At 39.7% G+C, this 23662-nt stretch overlaps 1 protein-coding gene across 2 annotated transcripts in view; it reads left to right on the top strand.

The window, feature by feature from the left end:
* LOC122794633 (RAP1 GTPase activating protein) overlaps positions 1-23662 on the top strand; it is a 1835311-nt gene that overhangs the window by 1144419 nt on the left and 667230 nt on the right. For both annotated transcript variants that reach the window (XM_044063215.1, XM_044063214.1), the window contains exon 9: positions 18568-18651. In XM_044063215.1, coding sequence (XP_043919150.1) covers positions 18568-18651 — 84 coding nt within the window. The remainder of the gene's footprint in view (positions 1-18567; positions 18652-23662) is intronic.

Here is a 23662-nt window from a genome sequence, read left to right as displayed (position 1 = left end):
GGGGGAGTTGGTTCCAATACTTTCCAACTGCATTTGAGAACAGAGCATCTCCTGCCATGTTATTAGATTTACATGTTGATACAAGTAGTTTATTAGATGAGCGTAAAGTTGAAAGGTTCTTATATTGGATTATGAGACTAGCAAGTATTGGGGTATTGGTAGGTTGGAAAAGGGTTTTGCGCGCAATGGTGAGTTGTTAAAGTGAAACTAATTCAGAAGCTCTAACCGGCCTAATTGTTTCAGATTATGGCAGTGATAGGTCCTAAAGGAGGAAGCAGTAGCAAATCTGGCAATACTATTGTAAGCGTTGGTTAGCTTGTTAAGGTTATTTTTTGACAAGTTAGTATATATGGAAGAAGCATAAAGAAGTGTGGAGATAAGGTGGGAATAGGCAATAGTGGTTCGGGCTAGTGGGGAGAGAAAGGGTTTTATCCTATAGAGGGAGCCTAGTTTCCTGTTTACAGTTTTTATGGTATTGTTGATATGGGTTTCAAAGTTCAGGTTGTTATCAATGGTTACCCCTAGAAGTTTAGTTGTTGGATTGGGAGATATGAGTGTACCATTATTGGATAAGACTGAAAAGTTCATTGGGAGTGATTTACGGGTAGGAGTGAAGAGGAGGAGTTTGTTTTTGGGGGGGGGGGGTTCAAGAGAAGGCAGCGTTGTAGAATCCAATTTTCTGGTTTTATTGAACATTGTCTCAGTTAGATTCTGTAGTTGGGATTGAGATTTAGCTGAGCAGATTATTGTCGAATCATCTGAGTATTGTACACAGGTAGTCAAAGGAATAGCTAGGTTGAGGTCATTGATAAATATTGAGAAAAGGAGGGGGGCCAATATAGAGACCTGAGGAACACCTAGGGTAACTGGGAGATGGGATGAGAGGTTGTTTCCCATAGCACTGCCTGCTGTCTATTATCAAGGTAGAACTGGAACCATTTTATAGTCTTTGTGTCCAGAGAGAAGGATTTTAGAATATTGAGAAGTAAGTGGTGGTTGACCATGTCGAATGCTTTTGAAAGGTCGATGGAAAGTGCTGAAGAGAGAAGATTGTTATTACAGTTTTTACTGATGCTGTCAGTGAAGGATAGGAGTGCAGTTGTACTGTGGAAAGGCCTGAAGTCATGCTGAGATTTGACCAGTAAATTGTTCTGGAGTAGGTGGTCTAGTAACTGTCTGTGGATGCACTTTTCCATTATTTTAGCTAATGGGGAAAGTAGAGCTATGGGATAATAGTTAGAATATTCTCTGGAGTTTCCTCCCTTGTGCAGGGGGATAATGTAGGAGATTTTCCAGATGGTGGGAATAGTGTTTTCTTGTATGGTTATATTTATCAGCAGTGATACAGGATAAGCTATGACTTTGGCTGCCTTTTGCAGGTATTCAGCAGGTAGCTGGTCAGCTGAGAGTGTAATAGGTTTTAGTTTACTTAAGAGGTTGCAGATGAGGGAAGTTGGGACAGGTTGCAGGTTTAGAGTTGGGAGAGAGTTAGTAGTATTAGTTGGAAGGGCAGAGCTATTGGCTGTTAGTTGATTAGCAAGTGTTTGGATGGTCTCAGTGAAGAAGGTATTAAAAGCATTAGCAGTTTGCTTTGGATTGTCGGAATTTGATCCTATAGGGGGTGGTGTTCGGATTGGCCTGGTTGAAGTAGTCTGTTTACGCTAGTCCAGAACTTTTGTGGATTATTTTGGTTGGTCTGTTGGAGGTGGAAGTAAAAGTTTTTTTATCTTCGAGTATAGCTTTCTTAGTCTCATTTCTTTTTTGCTTGAATTGTTGTTGGTCTACGGGGTTTTTAGTTGTTCTCCATAATGCCCAAACTTTATTTCTCTGTTGAACTTTCTGCCTGGTTTTCTTTGTAAGCCATGGGGTGGGTTTAGATTTAATTTTGATGGAATGCTTTGGTGCATGGTGGTTAAGGATTGTTAAGAACTTTGAGGTAAAGTAGTTTGTTGCTTCGTCAAGTGGGAGGTATTTTATAGGTGACCAATCACATTCTTTTAGTTCAGCTTGGAAGTTATTGGGGTTAAAGTTTCTGTTGCTTCTTATTGTTTTATATATGGTTGGGTTGTGTGAGCTCAACCCTTGCCTGATTATATAAGTGAGGGAATGGTCACTTACATCGTCAGGGAGGGTCCCTACATTATAGAGTTGTTGGTAATTATTTATAGAATCCAGTCTAGGATGGATTCTTTGTTATTGGGTTTATTAATACTTTTTCCATTATTTTTTGACAACGTGAAAGTAGACTTAAGGGTCTATATGACTCGGTTTGTCCTACTCCACTTTCCCTTAAAGACAGGTTTAATAAGCACATCTCCAATCTTGAGGAATTTCCCCATATTTATATGAACTAGTAAATAATAGATATAAGTTCTTGCTGAAGTGTTCTCCAGTTATTATTACTAATTTCTTCTCCTCCCCGTGCTTTGTTTGGATACATTGCTTGCAGTTCTTATTCAGTACAATCTAGTTTGATTCTAGTATCTGGTGTTACCTGAATGTCACTAGGACACCTTATCTCCCCCTTTGAGGAGCCAAACTGTTTTGCATAAGACTGTATAAATATATATATATATATATATATATATATATATATATATATATATATATATATATAAAATCTGTTGTGTCTGAGAATAAATTTTAGAATCTATACACAGTTTATCAATTTGTATACCTTTACTCTGTCCACATCTTACGTATCTGTAAAATGCTCAGTATCTTTACATACATTTTATTGCTCTTGCCTCACAATATGGTTAATTTGTTTGTCTGGCTTGTTTATTTCAGTTTTCAAAGTTGTAGTTTGACATCTCTTCCCTTTCTTATATTTTCTGTCTCGCTCCTTAATCAGGTATATTGTTCTTCCCCCCTGATGTTGTGTGCCTAGATCCTGATGTTAAAGATTCTTTGATTTTTTTTTTGCATTCAAACAATTTTTCTTTCAAAACCTTCCAAATTCCATGTGGAGTTTTTTCACTGAGCACATCATTCCAGGTAATTTTACACAGTGACTGTTCTGCTTCCTTATACATCTGTAATTAATCTTTTGTGTAATGCAGCATATAAAAATTATGGCACCTAACAAGACATAAAAACAGTAGTACTTCTGTTACTTCATCTGCACTATGCATACAGTGTGTGTGTGTGTGTGTGTGTGTGTGCGTGTGTGTGTGTGTGTGTGTACGCGTACATATATATATATATATATATATATATATATATATATATATATATATATATATATATATATATGGATTCCTATTACAAGAACGAAAGTTCACTACTTCGAACTTGTAATACGAAGCCTAACTTCTGTGAAAGTTCACTTTAACAAAAATGAACTTTTGTGTAAGTGCACTTCACCGAAAACACCGCAGCACAGTGGAGGACATAAAAAACAAGCTATGTCCTCCACTATGGTGCGATAGTCACGGACCTTAGGGTTAGGGCACGGGTTAGGGTAAAGGGATAGTTAGTAAAGATATCCCCTTACCCTAACCCATGCCCTAACCCTAAGGTTCGGGACTATCGCACCATAGTGGAGGACATTGCTATGTCCTTCACTGCGCTGCAGTTGTCACGGACCTTAGGGTTAGGGCACGGGTCATGGTAAGGGGATAGCCCTACAGGCTATCCCCTTACTATGACCCGTGCCCTAACCCTGAGGTCTGTGAGTACTGCATGGAAGTTCAGTACAACACCTGTTTGTTGTACTGAACTTTGCATAAGTGCACTTTCGATTAAGTGCACTTTCACTCCCGTGAGCATTCCATGCACTATTTCGAATTAGTGAAAATTCGATCTAGTGAATGGAACCCATGTATATATATGCATATGTATGTATATGTGTATATATATATATATATATATATATATATGTGTATATATATATATATATATATATATATATATATATATATATATATATATATATATATATATATATAGGTCCAACCAATACAGCACTGGAATATGACAGGAGTGTGCTGTAAAAGATTCAAATTATTAAAACGCCAACAAACAGCACAATAAACATGGCCAGGATCAATCAACAAATCCAATGTGCTGTGCAAATGCCAAATATACTGATTCACAGTTACATACTTTCAAAATACAATGCTGTACTTACTAGCATTTCTCTTGCGCTTTTACTTGTTGCAAAGTACATTCAAATTACAAGCAGCTACACAGCTCTTGATATATAAGCTCAAACTGCAAACAGCTAACAAAAAGCGATGAACAGCAAAGGCGTACTGTTACACCTTTAACCTTCTAGAGCAGAGCTTAGTAGCTCCGTAACTCCATATCACTTAGGCATGCCATACGCAATATATTTTCTATTGAAGCATATACTCGAGCCAAGTACTAAATAGTACTAAATAGTCCATATATTTATTAAAATAACAATAAAACAATAAACAAGAAGAACATAGGATAAGCGCTTTTGGGTCACCACCACGACCCTTCCTCAGATCCTTATAACTGATATTACATCATTTCCTTCTTTTAAAATAGCAAGTTTACACCAATAAGGCAGTCTATTGCATAGTCACACCTACTCAGACAGGTGTGTCATAAGTGCCTCTTCAGTCTCCGCCTTTTCAAGGTGGGTTTCATAGGGAATGCTGTATTAAGTCCTGGTTTCTGATGTGCTCTAAGCTAACCAATCCAAAACATTTCCTCCTGCTCGAGTCTTGTGTTTATATCACCCCCCCCTTTTTGATGCAAATACAATTTTCAAGACTCTAAACATAAAGTTATGTCCCACGTTATCTCTGATATGTTTCGCAAGTGGGTTCTTATAGTCCTTTAACCTTATGTCACTAATATGTTTGGACATTCTTTCTTTCATTTGTCTCACAGTTTTTCCAACATAGAAATTGCTGCATACGGAATATGTTGCCAAATATACAATGTTCTTGGTTGTGTAGTCAGCATAAAAATTAGTAATATATTTCTTCTTAGTAGTTGGATGTTCGAAGCAGCTATCAGTACATATAAATTTGTACATTGTGCAGCTTCTACAAGGAAAAGTTCCAATTCTTTTTGAGGTGACGTGGTTCCAAGCAATTATCTTTACATAATATTGTTTTTAAATTCTTTGCATTCTTGAAACAAAATCTAGGTTCTTCTGCTACCAATCCTTTACATTCCTCATTTGACATTAATATTTTCCAATTTTTCCTAACAATCTCACATACTCCCTGGGTGTCTGTTGTGTGCATAAGCAACATCCTCAATTCTTTTTGTTCATTCTTACTATCATAAATGTTCTCATAACCTCCTTTTAGGAATGGTTTCCCTTTGCCATGTCTCTTCATAACTACTTGTTGTTTCACTTCAGACACTTCCTTCTCTTTATAACCTCTCACCTTTAGATGTTCAGACAGATCATTCATGGCCAAACCAACAGTGTCTTCATTCGAATGTATCCTTGATGTTCTTAGGAACTGTCCTCTATATTTTTATGAGTATACCACGGATGTATACTATTTCTTGGTAAGATGTTGTTCTTCCAGCATTCTTTTCTGTAAAGGCTAGTCTCTATAATGCCTTCTTCATTTTGTGAAATACGCACATCCAAAAAATCCATTTGCATATTACTATATGCCATAGTAAATCTAAGGAAGCTTGTGCTGTCTTCTAAATATGCATGAAAGTTTGTCAGTTCCATAGCTTCTCCTTCCCACATAATATATATGTCATCTAAAAATCTTCGATAGACCTTCAGATAATTCTTCCAAGGGTTGTCTTGATGAACAGCTTTATTTTCCCATTGCGCCAATACTATATTTGCATAGCTATTGGCGCATGGCGTACCCATGGCTACACTGCAGAGCTGTATATAAAATTTGCCATCAGACATGAAGACATTGTTGTTTAAAATCAATTCCATCAGACTACACAACACTGTAACCTGCCTTTCACCATATGTGCCTTCATTCAGTAAAAAAATCCCTTAATGATGTAATGCCATAGCTGTTAGGGATACTAGTGAACAGATTTTTGATGTCCATAGTAGCCATAAGATGTTTTTCTCCATTTCTCTTTTCTGGTGAATGTCTCATGAAATCCTTGAAATGGTGTTCTTGTTGACTTAAACACAAAAACACACACCTCCATGCACAAATACAAGTTGACATCTTCTGCCACAGCTCACAGCTATTAACACCACTCAAGACTTCATACAAGAAACATAAGGAGGGCATTCAGATAGAACAGTCTTGTGACTGGTCTATGATAAATATTATGGTAAAGGCATGCGCTGTGTGGCTGCAGTTAAACTATTCCAGGTGCCAGAAAGTCTGCTCTTCAAATTTTCCCTTAGAACTAGCTGGTTTCTCAGTAGTAGCACAAAATTCTGAACCCCTGTGACTAGCACTTGCTCTAGAACCTGCTGGAATGCACTAGGAATCCTTAAACTGATACAAGCACTCAACTCTCCTTGTCAATAAGGAGAAATTAATCATAGGCACTAAACAGCCTATAATTGCAAAGTACCTTGCAAAGGTAAGGGAAAACAGCTCTTAAACTTTACAAGAAAGCACTAGGAAGCCTGAAACTGATTCAAACACTCAGCTCTCCTTGTCAATAACGAGAAATTAATCATAGGCACTAAACAGCCTATAATTGCAAAGTACCTTGCAAAGCTAAGAGAAAACAGCTCTTAAACTTTACAAAAAAAGCACCTAAACAGGCATGTCCAAGGGTCAGCTTCTGGTGATTTCTCCTGTCCACCTGGTGAATCTGGGCATACTGGGGCAGTGCGACAACTGCCTCATGTACACAGACAATCCTCTCCTCCTACCACTCAACACTACAACCTGCGAGAGATGCACTTACATAGCCAAACTGGAAGCAAAGCTCTCTCTGGCCAAGATTGTGCTAGACAGTCAAGAGGAGAAGGTTAACACCTGGATTACACCTCAAGCAACTCATAGCCCTTCAAAACCCACACCATCAACACCCACACTTAGCAACACTAAACCCACATATGCGGAGGCCCTTAACATTAACCTGCCCAAGCAACAAAGACCTCCGAAGCTGAAATGCAAACAAACACCAGTCACAACCAAAGTGACAGATAGCTCACAACACCAGTGTGCCACCCAACAGCAGCCCCTAAGGCAAGACAATGTACCCAACACTTTAGTCATAGGTGACTGTATAGTCAGGCACACTGATGTCCCACTCACCAGGCTGAACAAGGAGAAAATTACAGTCAGCTGCCTGTCGGGTGCCAGGATCCGCCACATAATGCATGCACTCAAGTCACTCCACAACAAGTACAAATACGACTCTGTCATTGTCCATGCTGGAGTGAATGACTTGAGATGTACCTCACTGGACTACATGAAAAGAGACATGGAAGAGCTCTTAGATCATGTGACCCAGGCAGGTATGACCCTCGCCCTGAGAAGCATCCTGCCTTCACCTAGAATGATGTCATAGTATAAGGACAAAATGATTGACTTCAACAATTGGCTAAGCTTCTGGTGTCATTCAAAGGGGATCCAGTATTTGTCTGCCTGGGAAGACATGATCGACAAACCATGATGCTTTGCCAGAGACGGTCTGCACCTTTCACCCCTGGGATTCAGGTTACTGGCTAAAGCTCTTGCCATACTTCTAGTGCCTTTTTTAGGCAAGGGTCAAAGGATAAAACCACCACCGTAACAGATACAAGCATGCAAAATCTGAAGGTAATGCTACTCAATGCTAGAAGTCTAAACCTCAAAATGCACTCTCTCGAGACACTCCTGAAAATGGAGAACATCGATATCTGTGCAGTAACTGAGACCTGGTTCAAGGCTCCAGAGAGCACCCCTGCAATACCAGGCTACAATTCTTACCACACTTTTCGGCCACCAAACCAAGACCGAAACACTAAAGGTGGAGGAGTGTCCATATTCACCAAGGATATTCACACCTCCAGGCTAGTTGTCCAATACAATGTATCTGAAATTCTCCTGGTGCAACGAACATTAAGTAAGACTGCAATCCAAATTGTAGCTTGCTACAGATCCCCCACCATGCCGCATGATTCTCACTACACCTTTCTAAACATACTGGAAAATATTAAGATACAACCAAACCCCCTAATACTGGGTGATTTCAACTACCCTGCCATTAATTGGGAAAACTACTCATGTACCAACAACTTTTCCCAACAGTTCTTGGAATTCATAAATTCCAATGCCCTGGATCAACTAATCCATTGTCCCACCAGGGGCTCCAATATCCTAGACCTGGTCATAACCAACATGGGAGATAGATGCTCCACACCAGTGGTCACTCCCTCATTGGTCAGGTGTGACCATAAGCAAATCATCCTTGACATCCACATCCCACCCCCACCACACAGTAAGGAAACCTCCTTAAAAAACTTCTCCAAAGCCAACTTCATGCTACTGAAGTCAGAAGTGACAAATTTCACAACACCCACGCAGACGGGATCTGGAAGTTTGACTGCAGAATCCTACAATAAGGCATTGTACGAGCACATCCACTCGTGCATGAATTGTGCCATCCCAAATAGAACTAAGATGCTCTTCTCCAAAAAAAGTCAATCTGGTGGTCCTCTGCTATAAACAAACTATACAACAGAAGGAAGAAACTGTTGCAGAAAAGAGGAAAATCCCAGGATGCAAAAACCTCCCTTACCAGCCTCAGTAAGAAGCTGAGCTCCCTCATAAAATCCTCAAAAGCTAGTTACGAAAATAAAATTGCCAAAGATTCCAAAGACAACCACAAGGCATTCTATAGTTATGTCAATAAGCTAAATGGCAATGCTCAGATCTGCTCTGAGCTACAACAGAATGGCATTAAATTTACTGATCCCAAGGATATTGCCAATATCCTGGCAGATCGATTTAGTGCCAACTTCACCCCCCTGTCACCCTCTAAAGGGCCCATATCAATACCAAACGATTGCCAAATTCCGATAATCATGGCCACACAGGTAGAAACTGCACTCTCCAAAGCTAAGAATACAGCATCCATGGGACCAGATGACATCCCAGGCTGTGTACTACATGAACTACAAAATGAACTGGCACCTCACCTAAGTGTCATGTTTAATCATAGCCTCACCTCAGGCTTCATGCCCACTGAGTGGCGCACAGCTACAGTTATCCCACTCCACAAGGGAGGATCTGCCTTGGATCCCGGGAACTACCGTCCCATCAGTCTGACAAGCCTGATCTACAAGGGCATGGAACGGATTATCATGGAACTTATAAACAAAGACATTGGCGACTTTCAAACACTAGACCCCACCCAGTTTGGGTTTGTGAAGGGCCGATCTTGCCTCCTGAATCTGATTGACTTCTTCGAATCAGTCTCCAGAGCTGTGGACGAGGGTAAGATGGTCCACACAGCCTATCTGGACCTCTCCAATGCCTTCGACACCATCCCCCACTCTGGAATCATAGATAAACATAATAAGCTGGGCATAAATCCCTACGTCACTCGATGGGTTGCCAACTGGCTTACTGACAGAACACAGACTGTAAAAGTAGACGACTCCAAATCCAGCTCCAGACAAGTGACAAGTGGAGTACCTCAGGGTTCAGTCCTGGGACCACTCTTGTTTGGCATCTACTTCTCTGAAGTACAGGCCAACACTAAGGGACTCTGGCTAACAAAGTTTGCAGATGACTGCAAACTGGGAGCCATTATTTAATCCCCAAATGATGTGGATATTCTACAAAAGGGCTTTACAGAAACAGATGCCTGGTGCCAGAGCCATAGGCTCAAGCTTAATGCCAAGAAATGTATAGTTATCCCCTTTGGAAAAAAACATGTACCCATGAATTACCACATAGGTGGCAGGATGCTAAACATCGAAAGTGGGATGAGAGACTTAGGGACACAGGTGGACAGTGGTCTCACTTTTGATAACCACATCACCACAACAGTCAGGAAATCCTTCTATGTGGCACATCTCATCACTAAGGGCTTTTCATCCAGAAAAAAGGAGGTCATTGTCCCACAGTACTCATCCCTCATTAGACTCATTATAGAGTATAATGCCTCGTTTGGTATGTACCTCACAAGATATCTGAAACAGCTGGAAAGGCCACAGAAATACCTCACTAAAAGAATCACAGGCCTAAAGCAGATGCCATATGCTGACCATCTAAAAAACACTCCAGCTATACTCTGTGGCATATCGTCTACTCAGAGGCGATCTCTGCTTAACATACAAGGCCATGTCAAACCCTGAGCTGTTGGACATGCTCCACTTAAAAAAATCCCAATCCCTCCGAGCCATATGCTCCAGGGATCTAAACCTTGTCATCACAATGAACAAAACATGCTGGAGGGATAGGTTCCTGACCCAGAGACTCCCCATACTCTGGAATAGACTGCCCATACATGTCAAGCAGAGCGCCTCATTGGCCCTCTTCAAAAGGAATCTTGATGATTGGATGGGAGATAGGAAATTCACCCCAGGGATCATGTCAGTCACCCTGCTAGACAGGGGCCCAGAGAAGTAAATATTGTGGGAAGAAATATCCAGGGAATTGTTATGGCTAGGCTTGCATAGGCCCTAGGGCCGATAGCCTAGTACCAACCTATGAACCTATCTGTGTTATGATTTCGGATAACATCATGTGATATGACTACCTGGGGTCTATATCAGTTAATCAAAAGCTTAATTGAGTGAATCACTATTTGTCGAAATTACTTAAGCGAAAGCTTAATTAAGCAAACGATCGTTTAAGTGAATTTTTCCCAGGGAAAGGACATGGTTAGCCATCATCAGGAATTTGCCCTTTTTCCCACTATAGTGCAATCTCAGAGTTGGTATATTTAGTTGGGGGCTGTGGTGCTCAAAGCCCCCCACTTTACATTGTTTTAAATTTTGTTTTGTTTGTCATGGTTGGTGATTGGGCAACTGTTTTTTTTTCAGTAAGAAATTTTTCAAATGATTGTTCACTTAATTGACCTTTCACATAATTGGGTTTGACAAATAGCGATTCGCTCAATTAAGCTTTTGATTAAGTGATATACACCCGACTATCTGTGCCCCTGTCACTGGTGTGTGACTGGTATTAAAGGACAGAGGCACACTGTAATGATGGAGAACAATTTTGTGCAGAAGAGAACATAGCAAGGAAGAAATGAAAGTGACAACTGAAATGGTCACTGATATAGGCAAGATGGATTTGTGAAGTCGTCATAAACAGCATATACATACCATGGTAAAAGCAAGAATTTGTGGTACAAGCTGGGACAAAAAAATTAACTTAACATGACTTTAATAATCAAAAGTTAATTAATACTATTATAGGCAATAGGAAATATGCCGCAGTGGTGCAGCGGTAGTGTTGTCGCCTCATAGCAAGAGGTTCTTCCATTCGATTCTTGGCTGGACCGCCTTCTGTGTGGAGTCTGCATGTCCTCCCATGGTTGAGTGGTGTTCAAAAGACATGCATGAATGGGCATGCCTTCGTTAAAGGTTGGACATCGAGCTGGCACCTCAGCACCACAAAAATCTACTGCCAATCATTAGCGGACTGGAGTTCCGCTGTGGCGACCCCTAACCGAGAAAAGCCGAAGGAACAACGTAGGCAATAGAAATCTACTGCCAATCATTAGCGGACTGGAGTTCCGCTGTGGCGACCCCAAACCGAGAAAAGCCGAAGGAACAACATAGGCAATAGAAAATATAAGCAAATTGCTTCTATACAGTTGTCACACACATGACCATTTCAGGAATAACATACATAGCTAAGGACAGTGGCACAGTTATAAATGTAAGCAGTTAAGATTTATGCAGTGGGCATGTTTTAAAATGTCTCCTGATTGTGCCCAGCTTAAACCCAACAAGCAATTGAGGTTCTGCTGCAGGAACTTCACACCCATGGCAGGAGAATCCTGGAAATGGATATAACAGACGAGGTCTTCTAGGACCACATATGGCAGGGAATAGTGCAGCAAATAAATGCTGTGGAGGGATACAACCAGCGCTGCAGGTGAACTGCATGGATACAACCAGTGCTGTAGGTGAACTGCATGGATACAACCAGCGCTGCAGGTGAACTGCATGGATACAACCAGCGCTGCAGGTGAACTGCATGGATACAACCAGCGCTGCAGGTGAACTGCTTGGATACAACCAGTGCTGCAGGTGAACTGCATGGATACAACCAGTGCTGCAGGTGAACTGCATGGATACAACCAGCGCTGCAGGTGAACTGCTTGGATACAACCAGCGCTGCAGGTGAACTGCATGGATACAACCAGTGCTGCAGGTGAACTGCATGGATACAACCAGTGCTGCAGGTGAACTGCTTGGATACAACCAGCGCTGCAGGTGAACTGCATGGATACAACCAGCGCTGCAGGTGAACTGCATGGATACAACCAGTGCTGCAGGTGAACTGCTTGGATACAACCAGCGCTGCAGGTGAACTGCATGGATACAACCAGCGCTGCAGGTGAACTGCTTGGTCACTAATATCAACTTCCCTGTGAAGAACAGAATACAAGACAAAGCTGTGGGTAGGTTAACCACTAGACCCAGTCACACAAGACATTGCCATTTGACAGAAGCAAAGCTTAAACCAAACCTGTCTCTTCTACCAAAGCCACAGGCATGTGACTAAGTGACTCTGGCTTTATTTTGGTTAATACTGAGTATACTAATACAGATTAAAAGTAGGGGAGAAACCTTTGATAACATACAAACAAATCTGAGCATAAAAAACCTGTTGGAAAGAGGGGGTGTTGTTAAAACAAAAGGGCACATGAAAAAATGTGGACATTGTGCCCAATGTCCTTATATTTTGGAAAACAACACTGTTTACATCAAAGGGTATGGTAAAGTGACTTTACAACAGCGTCCTAATTGTTTAAGCAAGAGCTTGGTTTATGTTGCTGTTTGCCAACAATGCAACAATTTTTATATTGGGAAGACCATTAACTCCTTTAATAAACGCATTTACCAACACCTATATGACATATGAAAAGGCAACATGAATAATGCCTTAATAAAACATATCCATGAATTTCCCAACCACCACTTTAAATTCAGTGCATTGGAACAAGGAGTGAACCAAGGGAGGGGGGCCCACCCCACCCCACCCCATTGTTCCTTGAATACAAGGAGCTAGTGTGGCAACTGAGATGTGATGCCACACACCCACTTGAACTCAATGATATTGCTTCCATTTCTAGCTTACTAAAATTAAAGGCAGATTTTCATATTTGAAGACATTCTCAAATAAGTGACATCTAATAGGGCTTGTGTAAATGAACAGGCTATGGCCAAACTTGCATATTGCACTATTTATTTTATTTATTCTATGTTGCACAAACATTCCCAATTGTATTGAAGAAGGTACTGTGGTGGTGTAGTGGATTTTATTTTATTTTGATTGAATGTAAAGCTTTTAAGAAATGCATTATTCAGGGATCATGTGAACTGATTTTGTATAAAAGGAAGTGATTTGTTTTGTATAAAAGGAATTGATGTTTTATGTTTAGTTAATCTGAAGTAGTCAGATGGTTTTACGCCAATGAAAGCGCTCATATTAACGTGTAGTCTGATCCTGTGAGCTGGTCTTTGTGCTTTATTATTTTTTATAAGTTACATTTGAACTTTGAAACTGAGCTTCACTCCTACCTCTCATCTAAATGGAAATGTAACTGCATTCTCCCAGCCTATAGCTCTCTCACCTCCAGTGCATCCAGGCTTCTTGTAAGCATGATAGCTTCTCAGTGTCTGATAATTTCCACATGATTCTTTGTACCGTGTAAATATTGTAAATAATTTTTCTCTTGCACTCTGAAATTACTTGTGTTTTAAATCACATGATATTTTTGTGCTATGTAAATATTGTACATAATTTTCTTTGGTTTGCATTGTTATTTCTAGCTTCTTTTTTATTATGCATTTCTGTATCTTTAACTGGATTTTTCCTGCGGAGCTTATCTCCCCAGGCCACCCGCTGGGCTCAGAGGACTTCCCTGATCATCAAACTGGAAATAAATAAATAAATATATAAATATACATGTCAAAAAGTATACATAATCCACAAATTAAAACTGGACTGTTACATATGTTATATCTATTGAGAGAGAAAGCCTTTTCCAAAACACAGAATATGTATCAGTGGCTACCTTGCCTTTGGTGTAGAAGGCTATGGGTTCTATTCCCAAACCAGGAAGATTGATTGCTGGCACTGTTGTGAAGCATTAGTAGGTGCTGCAGTTCTAAGTGCATTGGCCTTTGGATGAGATGTTAAAGAGAGATCCCACCTGTTTGAGTTGGTGGTAGCTCAGGTGGCAGTAAAAGTTCCCAAGGCAACTACTGAAAAAGATCAGAGGAAGTCTTTTTGATGCCTTGGCCAAATTTCCCCTAGCATTATAAATACCACCTCGGGTTTCCTTGAAAAGAATCTACTAGGTTAGTGGGACTAAGCTGGCCAAGAATGGATAAATAAGTAGTAAGTAAATTAAGATTTCTGTTCTGAAACTTTGTTTATTACTTATATCACAAAAGCATGAGCATTTGGCTTTCTCAAAAAAAGGTTTCCTTTAACAATATTTTGAAAGCCTCTAAAGTGTAGTTGTTCTTTACTTCATTTGGTAGGTTATTTGAAAGTGCAGCCCTGTTTTGTAAAAGGCCATCTCTCTTATGGCCTGCTTGAATCTGGATCTGCAGAGTGCTGGAATGTTTGTTGTCTTTGCTGTTTCTAAGTGTATAATTTTGTCTCTCAGGAGGTATTTTGTTTTCAGTGGAGGACAGTACCCTGTTATAAGAATTTGAATTTACAAGTTTGTAGTAGCAGAGTAACTCTACCCAGTATTGGTAGCCAGTGCCTCCCTGTAATACTTCATAGTAGTTTCATTTTTTTCAGTTAGTAGAACAAATGTACATATTTTTATTTCAATGGGCTAGTTTAAACAGTTATAAGAAGAGTGCACTCTTACTAGAGGTACGGAATATTCAAGTTTTAGAACTCACATATTTTTGGCTATAGATTTACATGAAGCAGAGAACAGTAGTTGGTGAGATTTGGTAATGCAACTTTAGCTGGGAAAGAAGTTAAACAGTGATTTTGTCGTAAGGTTGTTGAAGTTATAGAGGACTCCAATGTTAATCCGAAGTATTTCTGTGCTTTAACATTGGGGATAGTGTTACTTTTTAAATAATTAATTATTACTTTTGCTAGTGCCCAACGATTTTTCATACTTGGAAAAAAAATCATGACATTGTTGTTGGCAGAGTTAACTAGCAGTGTGTTAACCTGAAGCCAAGTACTGGGGCCAGATAACTCTATCTGTAGAATTCTTTGGAGGGATTGCTGTGTTTTTCTGGCCACAAAAGTATCTCACAAAGAGAATCCTAGGCCTTAAACATTTGTCCTATATGGACAGACTAAAAAAGCTCCAACTATTCTCTGTCTCAAATCGCCTACTTAGAGGTGATCTCTGCTTGACTTACAAAGCCATGTCTGACCCAGCTCTGTTAGAAATGCTACATCTAAAGAAATCCCAATCCCTCCACACCACATGCTCCAGAGACCTCAACCTCATTAACACAATCAACAGAACATGCTAGAGGGACAGGTTTATAACCCAGAGACTGCCCATGCTCTGGAATAGACTTCCCATATATGTCAAGCAGAGCACCTCACTGGCCCTCTTCAAAAGAAATCTTGATGAGTGGATGGGAAATAGAAAGTTTACCCCAGTGATCACTCCAGTGGCTTTACTTGACAGAGGCACTGGGAACTAAGGTTGGGTGGCACGATGCCAAGGTAATCCTATGGGCTAGGCTTGTAAAGGCCCCAGGGCCATTAGCGTAGTACACACCTATGAACCCATGAACATACATCGGTGTACATTCCAGTAATATGCTACAACAGGTCTAAAGGGATGTCATCAGTAAAGAGAGGAAATAGCAGAGAGCCTAGAAGAAATCCTTGTGGTACACCAGAATTAAGGGTTGCCATATCTGAGAAGATATTATTTGAAAAAATTAGGATTGTTCTGTCTTTAAGATAGTTATGGAACATGGCTATTGTATTATCAGCAAAATATCATTTTTTTTAAGTTTGTGAGAGGAAGTCATTGCTGGCATTGATTTGAGGAAGTCATTGCTGGCACTGATTTGAGGAAGTCATCTCTGGCACTGATTTGAGGAAGTCATTGCTGGCATTGATTTGAGGAAGTCATTGCCGGCATTGATTTGAGGAAGTCATTGCCGGCATTGATTTGAGGAAGTCATTGCCGGCACTGATTTGAGGAAGTCATTGCTAGCATTGATTTGAGGAAGTCATTGCTGGCATTGATTTGAGGTAGTCATTGCTGGCATTGATTTGAGGAAGTCATTGCTGGCTGGCATTGATTTGAGGAAGTCATTGCTGGCATTGATTTGAGGAAGTCATTGCTGGCTGGCATTGATTTGAGGAAGTCATTGCTGGCTGGCATTGATTTGAGGAAGTCATTGCTGGTATTGATTTGAGGAAGTCATTGCTGGCTGGCATTGATTTGAGGAAGTCATTGCTGGCACTGATTTGAGGAAGTCATTGCTGGCATTGATTTGAGGAAGTCATTGCTGGCATTGATTTGAGGAAGTCATTGCTGGCATTGATTTGAGGAAGTCATTGCTGGCACTGATTTGAGGAAGTCATTGCTGGCATTGATTTGAGGAAGTCATTGCTGGCATTGATTTGAGGAAGTCATTGCTGGCATTGATTTGAGGAAGTCGTTGCTGGCACTGATTTGAGGAAGTCATTGCTGGCACTGATTTGAGGAAGTCATTGCTGGCATTGATTTCTAAATGACAATAATGGATTGAAATGCATTGAAGACTGATTACATCCCCTAACACTTTTCACCAAGGGTGACTGTTGCCTTTCTGCAGGTAGGAGGGTAAGAATGTACTCCAGCTGGAGGAATGTAGGTATCTTAGGGTCTTGTTCAAAGTCAAGTGAAGAGCTGATCACAAGATTGAATGGTTTGGTATTAGAAGTTTGAAGTGGGTTCGAACCCACTTCAGTGGAAGTCAGGAGACCGAACAGCGACAATGTCAAACCTGATATTGTCAAAGTACAAATCTCATCCCAGTCTCGACCCATGTTAAAGCCCGTTCCGAGATTTACGGCAAGTCATATTTCGACAATGTTGGAATTCGACATTGTCATTTTAGCAAAAGTGGGTCATTAAATTCTATCATTCAGTGGAGTCTGGTTGGTCCTTCTCATGGTAAACCGATTGAACAGTAGACTGTAATACAGACGGCAGTACTCCAAGCATTGTACCATACTGTGGGGGGGGGGGGTGGAGAAATGAGACACAGGACAGAGCTCAGATTTTATCAGTTATTCCTATTTTTCCCTCCCTATTTATGCTCATGAACTTTGGGTAGCAACCAAAAGTGTAAAGTTGTGTACTTAAGGACAGAAATGACACACCTTCACGAGTGCTGAATTGACTCTCTCTGACAAGATGATAAGGATCTCAGCAACAATGATTTAATATCATCTCAGAGTAGAGTCACTTGACTTACAGCTTGTGAGGAGAGGTGTTCCAAGCAGGGCCTGCTATTCAGAGGGCCCTCTAGGGTAAGCTCATGACTTAATGGAGAGATTATATTTCTCAGCTCTTTTGGGAATTGCATAGGACTATGCGGAGATGGTTGTCTGATACTGAGGACACTGCACTGCCATTCTCACCTTACTACCACTGTGGGCCTTACCAAGACAAGCGGTTACAAAAATGAATTGTGTTGCTTCCTACCATTAGTGTCCCAGGCAGTGTTTGTCTTAAAACAGCATAAATAATATGCAGTGCTATGTAAAGCATATACTGAGTCGTAGCGCACACAGGATCCAAAGTCAAAATTTCCAGTTATCCAGGTGGGAAGATCTGTCTTTGACCCACTATATTGAGAAAGGAGATGTCAAAAAGATGAATGCCGTGTTCCCAGAATCAGCATAATTAGCTGGCAGCACAAAAAAATATTACATTCAATCTGCTCAAGGGACTATGTAAGTATGCTTATTCCTGATTTACACTTTGCTAGATAAAGTCTTCTAAGTTTTTCCATATAGCACTTACCCTCTTAAGAGTTACAACATATAGTTTACAAATGAAGTCTTGATAGTTTTTATAATATTACTTTATTTTTTAACTGTTAAGCCAATTGAGATGTGGAGCTTTGTTAGCATACTTGAAATTCATATAAATGCAACCTGAAATGCTCTCTGTTCATATCAGAATGCTATTTTATGTTTAATTTGACTAGGAGGTTGGGAGGGTGACCTAATGGTTAAGGTGTTTGCCTTGCAAGCACAAGGTGCAGAGTTTGAGTCTCACAAGGGATAATTGGCTAGGCTTAAAATGGCTCGCAAGGGCAGTTAGCTTAGTACTAACCTATGAACTAATTATCATATGTGATTAACTGAATGCCATTTTAGAATTTCTCAGCATATTTCGGTTCATATTTTTACTTTCAGGTATAGTACTTTTAAGACTTCTGTGTAATGATCCTAGGATTATGGTTGTAATTCATGTCTGTAATGTTTTGTGTTTGCTCTCCAGGCATCTCGGCTCATTGTTACTTTTGATGAACATGTAATCAGCAATAATTTCAAGTTTGGCGTAATTTATCAGAAACAGTCCCAGGTAGGTAAATTTAATTGAGACTTTTAATTTAAAAAATTGCAAGACTAACATATTTTAGGTTATCACCTAATTATGTATTGAATTGACTAGCAAGGCATCATATTCCTATTTCAATAGTTTAACAGTACCTGCTTTTATGAAGTACTTTTAGTACCAGAAATATGGTGATCTATCAAAATTAGTTTTGTCATACATTATCCTGGGAGCTAAGAATGTTGCATTTTTAAGACAAAAAAAGATAATATGGAACATGCATGCTTTTACAAAGAAGCTATATCTTCATTGATATTTGGTAACACAAAGAAAGCCACAACTAATCAGTAATCTCTTTGTATTTGATAATATTTTAAAATCACAAATCCATGTTATTTAATTAGCAAATGTACAGATGCATACTACCTCATGTCATTACTAATGAACATTACAAAAAGTGAATAATAAATTAACTTGCATAAAGTACAACTAAGTAAATAACTAAGCATGCACTGAAATGTTTGTTTAGAACAGACATTATTGTGGGAATGCAGAGTCAGATAATAAACAAGAAATAACCATTTAAGCTGTATTCTGCATCACATTTAGAACTGGATAGATAAAGTAATTATGTAAACGTCGCATGCAGTGCTCAACACAATTAAAATGTTTATTGTGTCATTTGTCAAAAACAAATGAGTAACCTGCATCTGCCTATTTATCCTTTTATGTCCATTAGATCTGTTATTTGGATACTCACTGGTGTTTCATAAGCATTTGCATCCTAAACGTTTAACCCACTTAGTAAAAGAAAGGATTCTGAGTAATATTTTGGGTTCAGACATGATCAGTTTACGTTCTAACAGAGGTATGATTAACCACTGTCTGTATTTTTCTAACAAGTTAGAAAGAAGGCTTTTGTCCATACAGAAGATCAGCTCCTGGACAAGTCATAAAAGGGACAGCTAATAACTAAATACCATTTACAGTAATTCTTCAAACACATAGCATGTATTAAATATTTTAGCAATAATCCATGACTGGGTGTAGGTAACAAAGGATTTACCCACAGTTGGTGTGGTTTGATCACAAGGGTGAAGATAGAGTGATTAAACTAAGCAAACTGTGGGTAAATTCTGTGCTACAAACAGGAGTGGATTATTACTATTGTACAATGACATTGTTTAAGAAACAAAAGTCTTACCTTTTAAAATGAATGTCACTGTATAAAAGGACTTTAGTGCTCTTCCGTTATAGAGTGTGACATCCAAGGTACGAGCAACACATGCTCTTTGAAAGTAATTTCTGGTATTACTCGAATTTTATATTACTTATGTGAAAATATTTTTTAGGATGTAGAAGTAAAAGAAATATGTAGCATGGCATATATTGTGAGAAACTGTTGAGCTTCTAAAGTTATGCTTATCAGCATTATGATGGATTGAACTATTGATTAGCATTACGCTGAAGAGATACGTAAACTGAAAAAAAGAAACACTTCCAGTTTCCAGCTTTGTAAGATGAGTATTGCCGATCTTACACAATCTTTAGTAGGGATCAGAAATTTATCAAGTGCTTCATATTTGTCTAGTTTACTCTGAGGTATGTCAGCCTTGATAGTGTGGTGTGTTGCTCCTTTCTGTTTCTTTTACAGTGTTGTAGTGAAGGGGTGTTTTGGTGGAAACTTTGGAAGCCAGGAGAGTATTTTTTTCAAAAGATGGGTACAATGTGTTGCTGGTCTGCTGCCTTTTTTAAATGAGTTAACAGACAGGCATTTCTCATGGCAAGCATTCCACATTAGATTTATCTGAGTCCAAATGGCATACTTGATACTTCTGTGCATCACCAGTGTTTAATTCCGTCTGCTAGTGTCTTTGTGTTTATTGGATGGTTTATTTCCTTATCTTCCATTGTCCTTTCTGCCTTAGTGTCCTCTACAAATAACGTGAGCCTATTCTGTTTGCCTCTCTACGTCTGATACAAAAATTCTAAACATGGTCATTTCCATGATAATCTCTGTGGAGCTACCTCTAGCCAGTTCTCTTTTCTTGGAGAAGGTTCATCTAAACACTTCTCTTTGCTTTCTGCATCCAAGCCCCATTCTGCCCATTCAGTCTGATTTTTCTGTTGCTATTCTTTGTAAGAAGAAGTGGTTTTACATCCATCTTGGTCCAGTGGCATGAATTCTGAATTTGATAGCATCTCAGGGAGATTTTACCTCTATTTCTGCCACTGACTCTTTGAGTCACACTTCTTTTGGATATGGGGATTTCTTACAATTTTACATAGCTTGGTGAAACTCCATCCAGATTGTTATAGATACAGTTCTGGCAAGAAATTATCACCACTAGAATACAGGAGCAGTTAACACTGTTTGAAATCACAGAGATGCCACCTTCTCTGTGCAGACATTATGTTATTTTCTTTCATGGAACAGCAAAATAGACGAACAAGTTGTAGTGTCCTTAGGTTACTATCCTTGGCTCTTATATTTCCTTCTGAGATTTTTAGGACTCTTTCTTTTGTTTTAAAATCAGGCTTCCTTTATAACATGTTTTGTGGGGGAACTCCTGTTTATAACATGTTTTTTTGCGGGAACTCCTGTTTATAACATGTTTTGTGAGGGAACTCCTGTTTATAACATGTTTTTGGGGGAACTCCTTAATTTTGTTTTTGCCCTGTAATCTGTCGCTGTTCTATTGTATATCAAGAGCAGCCTGCAAGTGACCGGGAGCTCAGAATGCACCCTCTCATACAATCATCCACCTGATATTTCTTTATCTCCTCTCTTTTTGAAATAATTTTGAGGTCTCTGATTCTACTTTTATTCTCCTGGTCATCTGTTTTATATTTTATTCTCTCAAGCACTCTTCCTGCAGGTTCATTCTGTGTAGACAGCAAGCTAGTTCCTCATCAGTGCTGTTCAGTATGACTCTGTTATCTTCCTCCTGCAGTAGCCACACCAGGTTTCCTTTCTTGCTTGGCACGTTAAGGGCACAGTAGCTAGCTGATGGGGCACATGTTGGACATCTGAATACCCCCCCCCCCACAAAAACATATTGAATGTATAATAACAATTCATCCACAATCCTTTGCTAAAGATCACTGACCATTTCCTGGTGATCCACAGCTTGGAGGAGTTTAAGCCCTGCTCTGCCCCTAATTCCACCCACCCCTACTACATCTAGAGTTATTCTAGGCACTAAACCTTCCCAATAACTAGCAACCAATCAGAACAATACTAATAACCTATCTTCTCTGCCACCCATAGTACCCCACCCACTTCCAATCTAACTGCTCATCTGACACAGGCATGCTAATATCTAATGTGCTTCCTCTCCTTACCTGCACTCTTCTTGCACACCTTACATCCTACCAGAACTCCATAATAGACAAACACCACCACTATCACTGCATCCTTTCTCTCACTTCTATCCATCACCCACCTACTAATTACATTTGTCATACCATCACAGTCTCTATCCCAATACACCCACCATACTACCAGTCACCTAAAATATGACAGGTTAATTACCAAATTTGTAAAACTTATGTTTACTGCCCTTTGTAAATTAGCCCTCAATAGTGATATCCACCCTAACCCTGGTCCTACCATTATCAACTCCTCACCTAAAAATCTGCCTAATAGCTGCTCCTTCTCACAACTAACATCCAACAGAAAGCCATCTGACCTCCTGTTCATGTGTCTAAATATCAGAAGTATAACTAATAAAACCCATGACCTAAATGCCAACATAGCATTATACTCTACTGATATTCTCATCCTGACTGAAACCTGGCTCAAACCTCACATCAAAAGTGAGGAAATACTCCCAACAGGTTATAACATTCTTCGAGTAGATAAACTATCTAAGAAAGGGGGTGGTGTGGCTCTAATATTTAAACACCACCTCAACATCCAGATCCTTAACACATCTGCCCCCCACATTGGAAATGAAGAAATCATATATGCTAATCTCAAACTAAACCCAACTAAAACAATCAACATCATAGGATGCTACTTCCCACCTAGCCAAAACATCCTACCCCTGGAAAACCGAGTAACAGGGCTAACATTTCCCTACCCCAGGAAACCATAATCCTAGGTGATTTTAATATCAACTGGCTATCTTGTAGTAACAATCATCCAGCCCAGCAGCTAAACATTCATGGTTTTTCCCAACTAATAGAGTCACCTACCTGGATAAATAAAAACTCTAACAAACATACTACTCTCGACTGGATATTAGACAATAAAAACCCTCACTCATACTTAGCTAGCTGTCTACCAGACAGACTCAGTGACCACACTCCAACATTCCTTCTGAGACACCACTTAAATTGTGCTAAATCCATTATCTACAGGCAAATCCTAAATAGGGTAAACTTTAACCCTCTCTCCTTTATCTCATCCCTTCAAAATGTGATTGGACACCACTAAAGTACCTCAATCTGGATGAAGCCGTCCACTTCTTCAGTAGCACCTTCCTAAACATCCTAAACACACATGCCCCCATAAGAAATGCCAGAGTCAAAACACAGTACTCCCCTTGGCTACAAAAAGCACCAGGGCACTAATGAAAATCAAAGATAAGGACTGGTAGCACTGACGCTTAACAAAACCCCCCTCCGCTAGACAGTCATTCCTAGAGTTGCACAACAAGGTCAAAAAGCAAATAAAAGAAGATAAAACCCAATATTATTAGTCTGCCCTAAACTGCTCCCATCACAATCCTAAGCAGTTCTAGTCCACAATAAACTCCATTCTCCAACCAGGTAAAGTAGGCACCCCCCCACCTACCACTCCCCCTTCCTCCAGCAGTATTGCTGACTCAGTCAATAAACACTTTACTGAAACCATTCTGTCTTTGACTAAACAACACAACTCTCTACTCACCCTCCCTACATCAAAACCAAATACTCTGCCCACAGTCTTTTCTTTTTCATCAGTACCTACCTCCTATATAAAAAAACTTCTACTGAAACTTAAGCCTACAAAACTTGCAGCTGACAATCTCCCCTCTGAATACCTAAAATA

Source organism: Protopterus annectens, chromosome 2.part1, assembly GCF_019279795.1.
Source record: "Protopterus annectens isolate FY-2018-M chromosome 2.part1, PAN1.0, whole genome shotgun sequence".
Lineage (NCBI taxonomy): Eukaryota > Metazoa > Chordata > Ceratodontiformes > Protopteridae > Protopterus > Protopterus annectens.
Note: the sequence above shows the minus strand (reverse complement) of the source record. Positions and strands in the feature narration are given on the sequence as shown.